General features: G+C 40.4%; 1 protein-coding gene across 1 annotated transcript in view; it reads right to left on the bottom strand.

Annotated features, from left to right (window-relative positions):
- Positions 1 to 3,551: 3,551 nt before the first annotated feature.
- bcr (BCR activator of RhoGEF and GTPase) overlaps positions 3,552 to 14,561 on the bottom strand; it is an 83,676-nt gene continuing 72,666 nt past the window's right edge. The window contains exons 10-23 of the mRNA XM_030085229.1: positions 13,907 to 14,072; positions 13,547 to 13,666; positions 13,047 to 13,122; positions 12,753 to 12,857; positions 12,245 to 12,319; positions 11,829 to 11,926; positions 10,694 to 10,825; positions 7,364 to 7,423; positions 6,956 to 7,065; positions 5,891 to 6,030; positions 5,344 to 5,478; positions 5,070 to 5,175; positions 3,823 to 3,985; positions 3,552 to 3,706 (exon numbers count right to left, since the gene is read on the bottom strand). Of these exons, the coding sequence (XP_029941089.1) occupies positions 3,617 to 3,706; positions 3,823 to 3,985; positions 5,070 to 5,175; positions 5,344 to 5,478; positions 5,891 to 6,030; positions 6,956 to 7,065; positions 7,364 to 7,423; positions 10,694 to 10,825; positions 11,829 to 11,926; positions 12,245 to 12,319; positions 12,753 to 12,857; positions 13,047 to 13,122; positions 13,547 to 13,666; positions 13,907 to 14,072 (1,576 nt within the window). The 3' untranslated portion in view covers positions 3,552 to 3,616. The remainder of the gene's footprint in view (positions 3,707 to 3,822; positions 3,986 to 5,069; positions 5,176 to 5,343; positions 5,479 to 5,890; positions 6,031 to 6,955; positions 7,066 to 7,363; positions 7,424 to 10,693; positions 10,826 to 11,828; positions 11,927 to 12,244; positions 12,320 to 12,752; positions 12,858 to 13,046; positions 13,123 to 13,546; positions 13,667 to 13,906; positions 14,073 to 14,561) is intronic.

Genomic DNA, 14,561 nt, shown 5'->3' with positions numbered 1-14,561 from the left:
TTAGAGTAATATAAGAATCTTTTCTCCTCTACCACATACCGACAGCTCAGATTTCCAAAGAGACAAGAGGTGTACCAGCTTAATCCACAACGACCATACGTCAGTGGATGTCACAATAAATAATGAAAGGGAAACCAAATTATGTATTCTCTAGTATAATACATATTATACAACTTTTGTGGAAAAGCATGGGAAGTTTGAGTCGTGCAAACTCACCGAATCTACCGTTTAAATTGACATGAGCCTGCTATTCAGTTCTCTAGACCAGATGGACAATCACAGTGGCCAGTCTGTCGAACGACATAAACATGTAGAGATGAGCCGATGATGCAGGAATCAAGGATTTAAAAGATGCTTACAGCTCTACATGATGGTTGCGTTTCCAGGACAAAATTGAGACAAATTGTTGCAACTTTAACAGGGTGAAAAAATGAAAAGATAAACAAACCACAATGCAAGACTTGCCCAAATAAAGCACATAATAAAGACCCTTTTCTCACATTAATTTAGCTTGTGATGACATTTTATCATAAATAAATAGATCCAGCAGACCATCTTTTACCAAAGTCGGAGAAAGTATATATAAATAAATAATAATAATAATAAAAAGGCCTTAGAGGGGAGGCAAATTTACGAGCTGAAGCAAAAAAGTGTTATGTGGTGCAGAACATGTCAATCAACAGGCATGTACAGTATCGGCTAAGACCATGCTTAAGTTTAAGGTCCTGTCTTAGTCTAGAAGAGATAAAAAGGTTTGTGGCTGTCCTCAGCAAAGGCAACAGGAGAACGAAAAAAGTCTCTACAGTACCACAGGCGTTAAAAAAAGCATACGTGTCGAGGCACAACAGGAGAGATCAGTGTAGGCAAACGGGACTTGTAATAAAGACGCATCAGTCAACCAATGAATGGTGGATTCTTCAGATTCAGAGGATGAAGCAATGTGAGCACGCTAAACCAAAACAGAAGAATGAACACTATGACATGTTTCAAACCTTCTAATGTGAACTGGATTTGGATTATTCTGAATATAAACCCAATGTGACCCACTGTTTCACGTGGCCGTCATGCAGAGGAAGCTGCAGGTTCCGTTTCAAAGGTGCTGCCCTCACATTCAAACAGAGATTAAGGGATGTGTAAATAGCATGACATTTTACTGGTAAAGTGATCAATGTTTTTTGGAGTGAAATGTTTCATGGCCACATTCAACTTGTCTCTTGTCTTTCCACCTCAAGGAACTTTTCCTGAAATAGTCTCACAGATACACACTTTACGCTTGAGTGGGTGAGAGAGATAAACGTATGGACAAAATGCAATAGTGTCACTTCATATAAAAGGAAGTAATTTTCTTGTTCCTGCATGCAATGGTCCATGAAAAGTTTCTGAATTGCTTTTCATAGAAACATTTAAAGTCTTCCTTACAGTACTGATATCCTAACAGGGTCATTTGAAGTTATTTGGTTCATTTCTTGAAGAACCTTCTGCAGAAGTGTAACACGCATCCAGTAATTCACCTTTGACTTTACTTGTATATGTTTCAACGATATTATCACAATCTGCTTTTATATTAAAATCTATTCAGATTTTAAAAGATGCCGCACCAGTCTGCATAAGGATGCAGGGTTCAGAAACATAAAAGAACAAACTGCATCCTCAGGCTCTCAGCTTTCACCTCATGTGGAAAACATCAATGTGGCTTCTACCGTTGACATTATATCACCATCTAAAGATCTCCTGTTCCTCCTGTAGCAGAGAGCGTGGATCCCTGGTGGGTCAAGCACCAAAAACATCCTGAAATCCAGATCTGTGATGACACATTTGTAAACAAGACAGCAATAAGTGGACAGGAGGAAAAATAATACAACATGCCTGCATGTTAAATCAACGACAGAGGAATTAAAACTAGGAATACGGCATTTTCGTATCAAGACAATATATTAAATGCTTGTCTAAAACCTGGACATTAAATTTTAGAAAAAGAAAATTAGGGGATTGACTTGAAGGTAACTAATTAAAACCAACAGATATGTTTTTAGTGGATGTAGAAGCTGAGCGGACAGGTCACTTCAACCCGTGCGCAGCAGTTCTGACACTGCTTCAGTGCACTTCTGCAGCCACAGATCAGACGGTATAAAAAGAGGATGATGCCATATGGGTGCATGTGTGTGTGTGTGTGTGTGTGTGTGCTGTATTGTGACATTGCATAATGTCTACACTAGACAGGAGATGTGTGAGACGTTCTGCTGGGGAACACTCAGCAGTTTAAGAACTTGTGCCTTTTCCACAGCAGCATATGGAGTCTGTGTGTGTGTGTCTGTTATCTTCATAGTAATATTAGTATCTAAATGAATAATTGATAGGCTGGACAGTACAGCTGAGTAGCTTCTATTAGATCAAGGCTAAATCTTGCTTTTTTACAGCAAGACTTTAGGTCAAGGCTACAACCTACCACTTTCTTCAACAGAATAATAATAATTAAAAAAAAAAAAAGAGTTCACATCAGAAAAAAACCAAACTTCTTTTCCCAACAGGGCCTTTCAAAATAAATTACAAATAACAGCAACAATCAATATATTGTTAACAAAAAAGAAAAAAATAGAACATTAAGATTATATACATGTACAGTATAAGTAAATACAACCGCTTCCATTTATCCTAAAGACAAACAAACAAACGAAAAATTTGGCAAGATGTTACAATAAGGACATTTTGTCAGCAAAGATATGGACACAGACAACTCCTATGTTAGAAAATATATTGCTTCCTGGGTATTTAAGCTGAAGACTACCTTAAGACACAAACAACAAATAGAGAAATTTGACTTTTATGGTCACAAAAACTGCAGGCAGTCAGACTGCAGCGTATTACTAAATCCACTGACTTTCCCGTCGTCACACTCCGTCCATCCTCAGGGTTTGATTCCCACCAGGTCTGTTTACCTTGTAAACACTATAACATACAGGTGATGGCTTTCTGTGCTGTCTGTGAAATAGAAAAAAACAAAAACAAAAGCCAAACACCTACAATGTCTGCTTATCGTCTGCGAGAATGCACCGAGATGACGTAAGACACAGTTCCTCCATGTGGTGTGGAGCAATGTGCGAGATGAGAAGTTCTGATGTGATGATTGTCCTAAATAAACATGAACAGAGAGAAATGCTCTCACACAAAGGTGGAGAAAAATTCTGATGTGTTGGCAAAGTCCAAGAATCAAGAGTGTTTTGTTCTTTGAGGTTTTGATTTCGGATCCATCCAACTGCTTGAATTTAACATTAAGACCGACAAACAGCAAGGTGGGACACTGCAGACAGCAGGTGTCCACACAAGATCATGGGATGTATGAAGAATAGTGGGAACTACCAGGGAATAAGGGGGTATAAATGGCAAGGACCGAGCATCCTCAGAGTTTTAGAGGGCAAGCGGCGCCCTCTTGTGTTCAAGCACAGCAGGCATCGCAAGAGACAATCCTTCCCAGCTGCAGGAGCTGAACTGGATTCAGTCAATTGGAAAATGTCCTACAACAGGCTCACTTTGAGCCAATGTCTGTCTGTTCGTCCACACCTTCACGGTCAAAGCCTCGGGCAGAGAGAGCGAGAGAGAGAGAGAGTCCGTGTTAACTTTATACTTCAGTGGAGAAAAGGATGCTCTGTCGTTTACTATCCGGGGTGGGGATCGTCTCCAGCTGCAGGAAATAAAGCAACACCTGGACCTGGGGGAGCATAGAGAAAAGAAGAGAGGTAGAAAAATGCAAAAAGAAAAGTTCATTCTTTAATGTCAGACTGGGCTCGATGGCTTGCCAGATGGTGCAGACAGAGCGAGGCTCACCTGGGCCATGACTTCCAGGGACCAGCTGTCCCCCATGCTGATGGGCTGCGTGGGGTTCGCAGGGATCTTGCTGTCCTTTTCAGCGGGCCTGAGCAAAGTCGGGCCGAACACTGTTGCCAGATTATGCAGAGACATCTTGTTGATGCATTCCTTCTCTGCCACCCTGGGGAGAGCAAAGCAGGCATAACCATTAGCAGGACATGAAAACAGTACATGACCTTTGTTCTTTATGGAAATATCATCAAGTATGTTAAAAATCTAGATCAGTAAACTGAAGAATTCTTTGCAATAATTTAGCCAAATTGATATAATTCCTGACTTGTTTGTGATCTACTGAAATTTGGTTAATACAAAAGGGAAAGCATGAAAAGGGCACTGCAGTATACTGTGGATTTTGTTAAAATCACTCGATTCCCCTTTAAAGTGTGCCTTAATGCTGGCTGCACATGAAATTGGCCCTTGGGGATAATACATTTCACCTTGAACTACATTTGTTTGTTATGAAATATATATCTAATAATCATCAGGCATAAAAATGTTGAAATATTAAGCTTGCATTATGTGCAGTGTTGCATTACAAACGGTATTTTTCTCTAACGGAAAGCCACTTTTGGACACTTCACAAAAAAACCTTCAATAAAGTCTTGTTCCAACAGCATTTGATGAGATTAAAATTAATTTTAGTGACACATATGCAAGGATTGAGCTGCAAGAACAATTTAAACACACTCTGACTAAAAATGTAATTCACAGAAAATGCAAAACCAGATATGTTTTGAATGATTGGACAAAAAGCACAAGAAAAAAAACTGTCAACTTGTGATCATCCAACACATAAAAATGTCAAATCTGGGTGTTTTAAACATTTTGCTTTAAAAATACAGGGAATAATAAAAATGTAATCCCCGAACCACATTACACAACAAGCTCATCTGCTGCTTGTAATTAGATGCATTTGCATTGTTGGCTCGCTCACATAATGTAAAATCACCATGGCAACCGAAAGACATTTGGCTTCAGCAGCTGAATGACAGCCCGCTGCACGAGTCCCTGATGTAATGAAAGAAGTAAACAAAACCCTGCTTGCGAATGCCTGAATACTACCGTGCACCACCGATAATCCTGACACACTGAGGTGACACTGAGAGAGTACCATGAAGCCACCTTTGAAACTAAAAGCAAATTAATTGCTTAGTTTTTCCATTGTCTGTGTGAGAGAGCACATCTGCACCTTTGGTTGATTTTACCTCTTTAAGTGATCCAACAGGAACAGGAATGTGACCAGGTTGGGTTCAGGCAGCGACAGCAGCAGGTTCAGCATGCAGCTCTCTTTGGCAACGCTGTCAGAAAGAGCTATGGAGGAGCAGAAGACGACATCTATTACAAGCCAGTCTGTTCACAAAGTTCTGAGACAATGAGAAAGGCTAAAACAGGGATCAGAACCAGCAGACATTACATTAAAACTGCAGTGACTGACATCTCAATTTCTTATCAGTAATAAGTTAATATCAAGCTTCTTACTGATGCCTCCTGCAAAGTTCGGGTAGAGCTCGTCAGTGAACAGCGGCTCCGGCAGCTCTCTGAAGTACAACTTCAAGGTCCCGGCGATGGCGTTGACGTCCATCTCACTCATCATCACCGACACGTCTTTGTTGTCTGCAGGGGAGAGACATGCACGGCATGAAGACGAGCACATAAAGAGACGAGGGGATGGGGAAATACCTTCAGCTGTCAGTAATAACTGACAGAACTGTCAGCTCAGTTTCTAATGAAAAATAAAACACACATCTTAAAACAAAAAAAAAAAAAAAAAAAAAAAAAAACTGCCAGAAAGGAAAGAAGCAAGAATTTTGTGGGCCTATTCTCATCTAGTCGTTATGGTGGCCTCTGCAGAGGCTGTATTAAACAAAACAATCTCGGAAAAATTGGCAAAAGAGTCACTTAACAAATCCCATCATTCTTTTCACTTATGAGTTTAGTAGACAAAAAGAGACTTGTCCAAACTGAGCTGCAATCCTAAATCCTTTAAAAACACACATAACCTGGTCTCAGCATGTATCGCACTCACTTGTGTCGAAGGCCGTCTTCAGGGCCTGGATGTCAGTGGCCACTCCTGATACTCGGTAGATGCCCACCTCCTCCATGCCCCTCCTTTCAATCTCCTCCAGGCACTGCCGGACGATGTAGGGCACCTTGGAGCGCTCTCGTCTGCAAGAAGACGAAGTGCACCAACATTAAATTCAGAACTGGTAAATAAATAAATAAAGTGATTAATCATAATTTCTTTGTTTACTGAGATAAAAACATGAAATTAGCAGAAACTGCACAGACAATGAATCCCCTTGATCGCACCAAAATGTTTCATCAACAACACAAACTGATTGTTTCTGATAAAACCAGTAAAAATCATTTGTTTTCTTGAATTCTCATGAATGTGACCCACCATCTTCCACTCAGATGCCTCTGAGGAACTACAGAGACACAGCTCTCTCAATAAACAAATAATTAAACCTGAAGCCCGGCGGGCCATTTTAAATGGTGCTTTACTGATAAAATGACTCTAGGCGGCAATGTCATTCCACCACTCTGCTCTAGGGAAATCTCTGGATTTTGGTCTGAAGTACCGGATCTGTCATGACTTGATACACAGGACTATGAACATTAACATAGAAAAGCATAGCAAGTATTTCAGCTCCATCTATAAATACTGTGATTCTCAGCTGGTGTAAAGTTTTTCATGACTCTTGTCTTAAATCTTAAAATTCAGAACACACTCATTCATATCACAGTTAGAATGAGCTGTAATTACGATTGCTACAGTTCTCCTCGTTCACTATCACAAAACTCAGCACATACTGTAGATGAAACTCGTAGTTCAGTTTAAATTTCTAGGGAGCAATGATGAGCTGTTTTTTTTTTTTCAAGTTTCTGTTCATCACAGAAAATTCTATTGCAGGAATAAATTTAAGTATAAAATGAGCAAAAGTTAACAAGCAAAAAAAAAAAAAAAAAAAAAGTCAACCATGCATGCAAAAATGAAGCACCAAGGAAGATCACAGAACTGGAAAAGAACCAGAAAAACCTGAATATTGTGAGTTGGGGTGGTTTGGGGTCATTTTCAGCTTTGACTCACTTTGTGACTGTGGAGATCTTGACTCCAAACACTCCCATGGGTTTCCGCGAGGGCATCCTCTTCAGGCTGAACTCTCTGCTGGTGAACTTCATGGAGAGTTTGACCTCGATCTGACAGGAAAGAAGAGCTTCCAGGTAAGTTCAGGTTTACAGAGCGAGAAGATGCTTTACGAGCCTGAAATCTGTGATAGATTTCCACGATCTTTAGGAAATCCTGTCATATTTAAACCAGATGTGGCTCTCATAGAAAAAAAATTAAGTGTGGGGAAACATCCTGGACAAATATTCAGAATATTAGAAAGCTGTAATATGAGTCAGATGATACTGATGATTGACATGTCGGTGTTTGAATAAACAAATAAAAATGATTAATAGAGAACATTTAGTAAGACTGAAAGGATGCACTCACCCCATTCATGGGAATAACTGTTCTCTGCCAGTCTTTTCCTTGGAGACTCTGAGGGTCAAGCTGAGTAGAGGAATCAAACAATGGATATTTTTAAAAAAAGCATAAAATTAATTTGCACTTTGCATTGGAAAAAATATTTACATGCACACCGCACTCAGGATTAGCTGGGGAAAAAAAACAAACTATGATGAATCTTTAACTAATCCTTATTACTGTATTTCCTCATTTCAAATGAAATACCTTAATACTGAGGAGCAATTATTCAAGAAAAAGCAAAACCAGGAAAAAACATTAACTGGCACAAAAAAGAGATGTTAAAGTGTTAAAAGTTGTTAAATAAAGTCAGGGAAGCAGATACAGGATTTGTAACAGAGATAAAAAAAAAAAAAAACTGCATGTTGCCTGAACAGGTTCAGATAATCCTGCAGTTTTAATGATTTAATCTAAGTAATGGTAATATGACCGACAGAAATAAGTGCAAGAAAAGTTAATAGTGCCAATAATGAATAGTGATAATACACTAGTAATCAACTGAAAGGGACAGGCAATCAAACATTGCAAATATTCACTTTGAGACAGACAGAAATGTAGGATCAGGACTCGGTTCAGCCAGTTCAAGTTACTCTGATCAGACGTCTGATTCAATACGAGAAACATGTCTGCTTGTCTGAAGATGGAATTTGTGAATCAGTCATGATCACAGCTGTGTAAAATCAAATTCCAAGGGGATCAAAGATCAAATTTGTTTGACATTTTAAACAACTTTTACAGTACTACCTTACAAAAATGCAATGACTTCAGAATATCTTATTGTATACATATTGTTTACACACTGTCATCCCACGCCTGCGCTTTTCAGCAAAGTTAAAACAACACAGCAGTGAGTTGTGATCAACTGTGTAAATCTCCCCTCAGCTGTAGCAGAATGCTTTCAAAGGTGTTGCTGATATGCTGCTGCATCCTTTTACGGTATTTTTAGAAACATGGCAAACAAAACAAATATAATTTATTTAGAGACTAAATTCACACCTAAATACACTCAGATCTCAAGAGTCACGCCATCTGGGGCAATAAAAGCTGAATACACACACACACACACACACACACGCATACATGCAGGCAACGTGATGAAACAAACATACACAGTATACTCTCTGTTGTGTGTTTGCCTCGCCTGAGCCCCATCTGGTCGCTTACAAAGCCGGATCATGTTTCTCATAACTGAATCTTTCACTGCTGAGAGCGCCCTTTGGTCGGCGCCATTTATCTACCAAGAAATTACTTTCAGCTAAAGACAGCGCCGCTACAAGAGCCTCTCCTGCTCACTGTCAAAACTATTAGGTTTTTCAGCCAACAGATACTTCATTCTCTCTGCCCTGCGGCAGCCGAGGGCTTAGCAGCACATCCATACACATTAACATCCATTTATCTGTCTTATGTACCACTTTATTCACTGCAGGGTCGCAGTGTGCCGGAGCCAGCAGAGTGAAGGCAGGGTACACACTGGACTGGGTGGTAGTCCATCGGGGCAGACAAGAGACACACTCTGAATGATTAAAATGTCTGCACTTATAGAATTATCACTTGAAAGTTTCAAATAATATTCAAGATGTGCACGTTGCAGCTGCCCAGAGCATCTAATGACTGACTGAGAACATTCATTTTTTTCTGCATCAAGCAGTCACTCAGTGTCGTGTACGATGTGAAATTTTCTCTTTGTGCATCAAGCAGTTTCAGACGTATGGCCAAACTGAAGCACAAATTCAAAGACACTGATGTGAGACTTGCTCCTCTGGAGCAGATTTTCACCAGGGACACTCTTGTGACCGTTCACAGTTCAAAAACATGTGTTTGAGGTTAATTGTTGACCCTAAAATTACACGTAGGTGAGGAAGTGAATGTGTTTGTCAGTGTGTGTCTCTCTATGTTTGCCCTGTGATGGACTGGAATCCTTTTCAGGGTGAATCCTGACCCGATCCTAACCCCTATTCAATATATGTATGCATAAACTGCGTTAGCTATAAAATATGATGGGTTAAACATACCACACATCTGACATTCACACAGCCTGACAGGATTCAAAAACAAGGCAGCGATCAGCCACAGTGTTGACGATGGGAGTGGCAGTTTGTGATCCACATGTTTGTGAAAATCCTGCGGAGAAACTTTCTCACCACCGTGTGTGTGTCTGTCTGTTTTCAATGACATCATCCTGCCGAGACGGACCGGCGTCTCGGGATGAGCGGAGGAGCCACTAGGTGGAGCGTGAGACTGCGGCTCACAGTTTGGCAAGACAAAAAGAAACAGGGGAAATTGATATTTGGGACTCCTCTGCTGCTACTCTCAGTTCAGGATAAACACAGCTAAAATCAATTTAATGTGTATAAAGCATGGCACAACACGTGGAAAATGTTGCACCAGTGTTTTATTCAGCTGTCACTCATATAAAAAAAACTAATGTAATACTTAAAGTCAGTTTTTTTTTTTTTGCATGATATTCAGAGAAATCTGGCCATGACATGAGGTTCTGCAAGAAGCAGGAGATCGGAGTGTTTTAATATGGATATGAAGTAAAACAGCAACATTAGAGTCGAGCACGTGCTCACCTGCAGGTACATGAAAAACATAAAACTGTTATATTTTTCAGGCTTGAGATATCGATCTCGTGTTGATGTGATTTTCTGTATCTTTTGTCTTTCTCTTCCTTGATCTCTTGAGTGACACTTGGCATTATCCTGCAGCCCGCTGTTGTCTTGGCAACGTAATCATCGGCCATCTAAATCTGCCATCAACCTACAATCAGTCCGTCTCACGGCCCACATCACTCAGGATGGTGTCCATCTTTTTTAGCATTTTTATGGACTGAACACTTCGCGGTATTGATGTCGCTCCCACCTGTGCAGGACTCTGATGAACGGTTTAAAGAGTTGAACCTGCCAGAACAATCACAGATCGATGGCAGCTAAATTACAGCTTTGTGTCATTCTATGAAAAAAAAAAAAAAGCCAGACTGTCTCACTTCAGTGTAGATCTTCACTGAGCACAGACACATCGCCACTAACTGATATGAGATCTGAGCAAGCTTAAAAACGTCAATTTCTTACATTAAACCGTCTGGGGGGGGAAATAATCATTCATCACTTATTCAGCTAATTGATCTAATCAGCCAGTTGCTACATCAAGCATAATCCCAGTCATCCATTGAGCAATAATATGGATTTCATGCTCTGTGGCAGTGATGGTGACATAACTGCCGATCCGTAATGAGTCATGATGGGTCTGCTGAAAGGAAAAGCAGGAGGGGGGGTGTCAGGTGACGTCATGTCATACCGGGATCTGTCCTTTCCCCATGATGCGGTCCGTGCTCTCTCCATCCTCTTTGTTCTGCTTGGTCTTATTGTAGCACTTCTCATAGCAGAGCAGCCTCAGGGTCTGAGAGCCCTCCAGCTCGATCTCGAACTCCTTCGGGGGAGAAAAACACACGCAAAAATAACTGGATTGATCTCAGCTGGCATAAAAATAGGGGGGTGGGAAGAAACCCCTCCAGGACCAGAGCAGAAAACTGACAAATGATGAAATGATATTAATGAAATGCAGAGAATATACCTCCTAAACACTGACATCCCCTTATTATTGTAATTCATACATCCCACTGTAATGCACAGCTGACCAACATCTCATTATTATGTAAGAGGACCCTGCATATGTTTTGCACATCGTTTTGAGACCCACACTGTGCCAGCTCACTTCGCTTCTGGACAGATGTGAGTCATCACCAGCAGATCCTCATTAGTTAACATTATTTCCACTCAGCTGACCAAATTCCTCAAAGAGTCGTTGGGTCTGCTGTGGAAAACTGCTGGACCGCAGATGATCCGATACTCCGATTGGGTCTCGGCTCTTCTTCCCTCGTCCAGCTGTGTCATTATTGCATTTGTGCCTGTGTATATAGAGTGTGGGCATGGGCCTCTTTGCGTGCGTATGTGCATTCGCTATTTGTTTGCAGGGGCCGCAGATGTTTAAGCAAAGGTTTCTTTTCATGTTTTGGAGACGGACAGTTGACTGATTACAGCACCAGATGTCTGATACATGACAGACAGCACGGGAAGAAAATGCACTCTGGTTTTAGTTTATTGAAATGCAAAGGAGAAATAAAAATAACTATATACCATTCAAATCTGGGTTATTCTTGACCAAACAGTAAGAAAAAGGCACAACTGAGGCAAGTATGATGCCAAGGGAAAGATCAGTTGAGACATAAAAATGGAAGAAAATATATAAAAATTCAAAAAAATATATAAATTCAGAAAATATATAAATTCAAGTGATACAGCATGTTTGCAAGGTTTGTAAATTCTGTGAGATGAGAGGTTTACATGCCTGAATAGGTAAAAATGATTCAGTGAGTGTACGGCACCAGTTCTGCAAAGCGCCACTTTTTTTTTTTTTTTTTTTTTTTTTTTACCTCGTTCCATTTGGGTTCGGTGGTGTATCGATACACTCTCGTCTTGGCTTTATTTGAGAAGAAGCCGAAGGAGTCCACCTCCATTGTGCAGTAGAGATCTGACAGAGAGGAGAAAATTGAACAGAAATTGGGTTTACAAAGCCACATAAGGACTCTATTTCACTTCATTGAATTAACAAAAAGAACAGGCTGGCTGTTTGTTCTTATCTTCAGAAAACAAATCTAATCCAATCGTTCAAATACGATCAAGCTGGTAAATGGTATTAGGCAGTAAAGTTATCACTAATTATGCACCGAAACATGAAAGTTTCATCTTAAAATAACACAGCAACATTAAACTTGAGGCTTCTTAGTTGCTCATTCGGCCTGATTATGTGAATTTTCGCCAGGGGGGAAGTCGTCGGTGAGTGACTCACTCAAGCTCTGTTTGAGGCCGGAGGCAGAGTGGACGATTACATTCAGGAACCCGTAGAGACCGGGGGATTCATCCTCTGGAAAAACAGTCAGTGAGCAGAGAGGGAGAGAGAGGGGGATTAGAAAAGCATGCAGATCTGTGTTTACTTTGGAGCACAATCAGACATGGAAGGAAGAGATAAAACAGCACTGGACTGTATGAAACATGTGGCTGAAATCCCATATCTGCGCTTCCTCTCCCACAATTATCAGTCATTATTATTCTATCCTAGGGCAGTTTCCTTAATGAAATGTTATATTTTGTGTGAAAGATACAGACAACGACTAAAAATAAAACTATGTACACTTCAAAACATAAAGCCTCAATCACTTTACAGTGTTACACCACAGAACTACTACCCCATCATTTAAGAACAATTAGAACTTTGACTTCACACAACATTGAATTTATGAAGAAACACAATTAAAGAGGTTGAAACTGCAATTTAGATGAAAAAAGACGTAGCTTACCTTCTTTATTGATACTAAGTGGAATGTGGTGGACAGTTTGCAATTTGACACAAGAGCTGGTCAACATTTGCAGCTCCATGGACGTCAAAGAGGCCGTTTTCAAACCTTCAGGGGAGACAACATAAAGAGGCTGTATAAGATCCTGTGTGCGCCAAAGGTTGAGGGTTGAAAAAAAAAAATCTTGCACTCTTCTCTCAAGGTTAATGGATTAGTGGTAGAAAATGTATGAAGGACAAAGAATGCTATGGAAAAAGTGAAGGTTCATTCGGTGCAGGGCTCATCTGGGAGGCTTACATTTCTTCTGCTGCTCCTTGATGATCTCCTTCCACTCTGCACGCTCATAGTCAGACGAAATCAGAAAACCATAACTCTGCAGCACAAACACAGAGAAAAAGTGAGAAGAGAGAAGCAGACTGAAACATTTGAAGGACACAGTTGCACAAATATGCACAGAAAATGTTCCACATTCATGGGGCTGTTTTACAGATTTAACCAATATGGGATAAACAGCCAGAGTGAAACAGAAAAAAATAACCTCTACAGTCTGACTGTGGGGTAGAGCAGAAAGCTTTTGCGCTTGAAATACCTGAAGTTACTTCATAACTAGTGTAACTAACTTATAAAACATATTTAAACTAATAAAATATAACTGCCAATGTGAAATTCCATACACTGCTAAAAGATGATCAAAGGATACATTTGTTTAAACATCTGAAATCCCGTCTCGTTGTACGACACAGGACAAAAGCGTTAATGAAAAAAAGGAATTGAAGCAGCAGACGGAGCCACCCCACCTTGCCGTTCTTGTTGTAGAGTCTGAGGGGCATGCTGGGAGACGTTAACAGGAGCAGGGACTCCTGTTCAGACAACTTCTTCCGGAGACGGTCAATGACTTTGGAGCCCTTGTTGGCTCTCTGAAATCACAGTGTCAAAACAGCAAGTTTGAGTTGGTGTCACAATACCCTGAAATCTTCAGACACAGAAAGTCACTTCAAGTGCTCATAATATATAAGCTGGAAATACAAATGTGACAGTCTAACTCGCTTCAATCCGAAAAAAAAAAAAAAAATCAAAGATTTCTTTTCACACGTTCAAAGAAATGAGGTATTCGACTGGAAGAAACATCTGCCACTGAACATCTGTATGCACGTTACCTTCTCTCTCTGGATCTCACTGCGGAGGTGTGAGATTTTGACCTTCATGGCGTCCAGCTCTTCATCTGGGACTTGGGGGATGGTGAGAGGCTCGGCCTCCTCGGGCCCTTGGAAGGTCAGCTCCGTCAGGGGGATGTACCACTTACTGTCATACTGCTGGCTTTTCCTGCAGCGGGGGGATGATGGGAGCATTGAACGGGAGCAGAGGGTCAGAGTAAAAATAAAGGAGGTATGAAGTAGAGTGATACAAAGGATTGATGAGGTGGAAAAGGAGGGAGAGAAAATTAAAAAAAAAACCTCAGAAGACACAAGGAAAACAATTCCTGGTTGTCATATGAAGACACGGAAAAGTGGGTCGCCTCTGTTTTTTAATGATAAACTCACATTCAGGAGGAATTTACTTTAAATCATAATGAGTTTTGCAACGTAACAAAACCATGTCTTCTGTAGATGTGGGATCAGTGGCGATGACTCATCCCAGTGCTATCTCCACACCGGGCTTAAGAATATTTTTAGCAAGAATTAAAGAAAGGAAAGAAAGACCTTTCACACAGGATAAAACCTACTGATGAAGCCATTTCACTATGGGACAAAATAGTTGCATCTAAACTTTGATATAAATAACAAGAAATAGTTTTATGGACACCAAATGCTG

Source organism: Salarias fasciatus, assembly GCF_902148845.1.
Source record: "Salarias fasciatus chromosome 7 unlocalized genomic scaffold, fSalaFa1.1 super_scaffold_4, whole genome shotgun sequence".
Classification (NCBI taxonomy): Eukaryota; Metazoa; Chordata; class Actinopteri; order Blenniiformes; family Blenniidae; genus Salarias; species Salarias fasciatus.
Note: the sequence above shows the minus strand (reverse complement) of the source record. Positions and strands in the feature narration are given on the sequence as shown.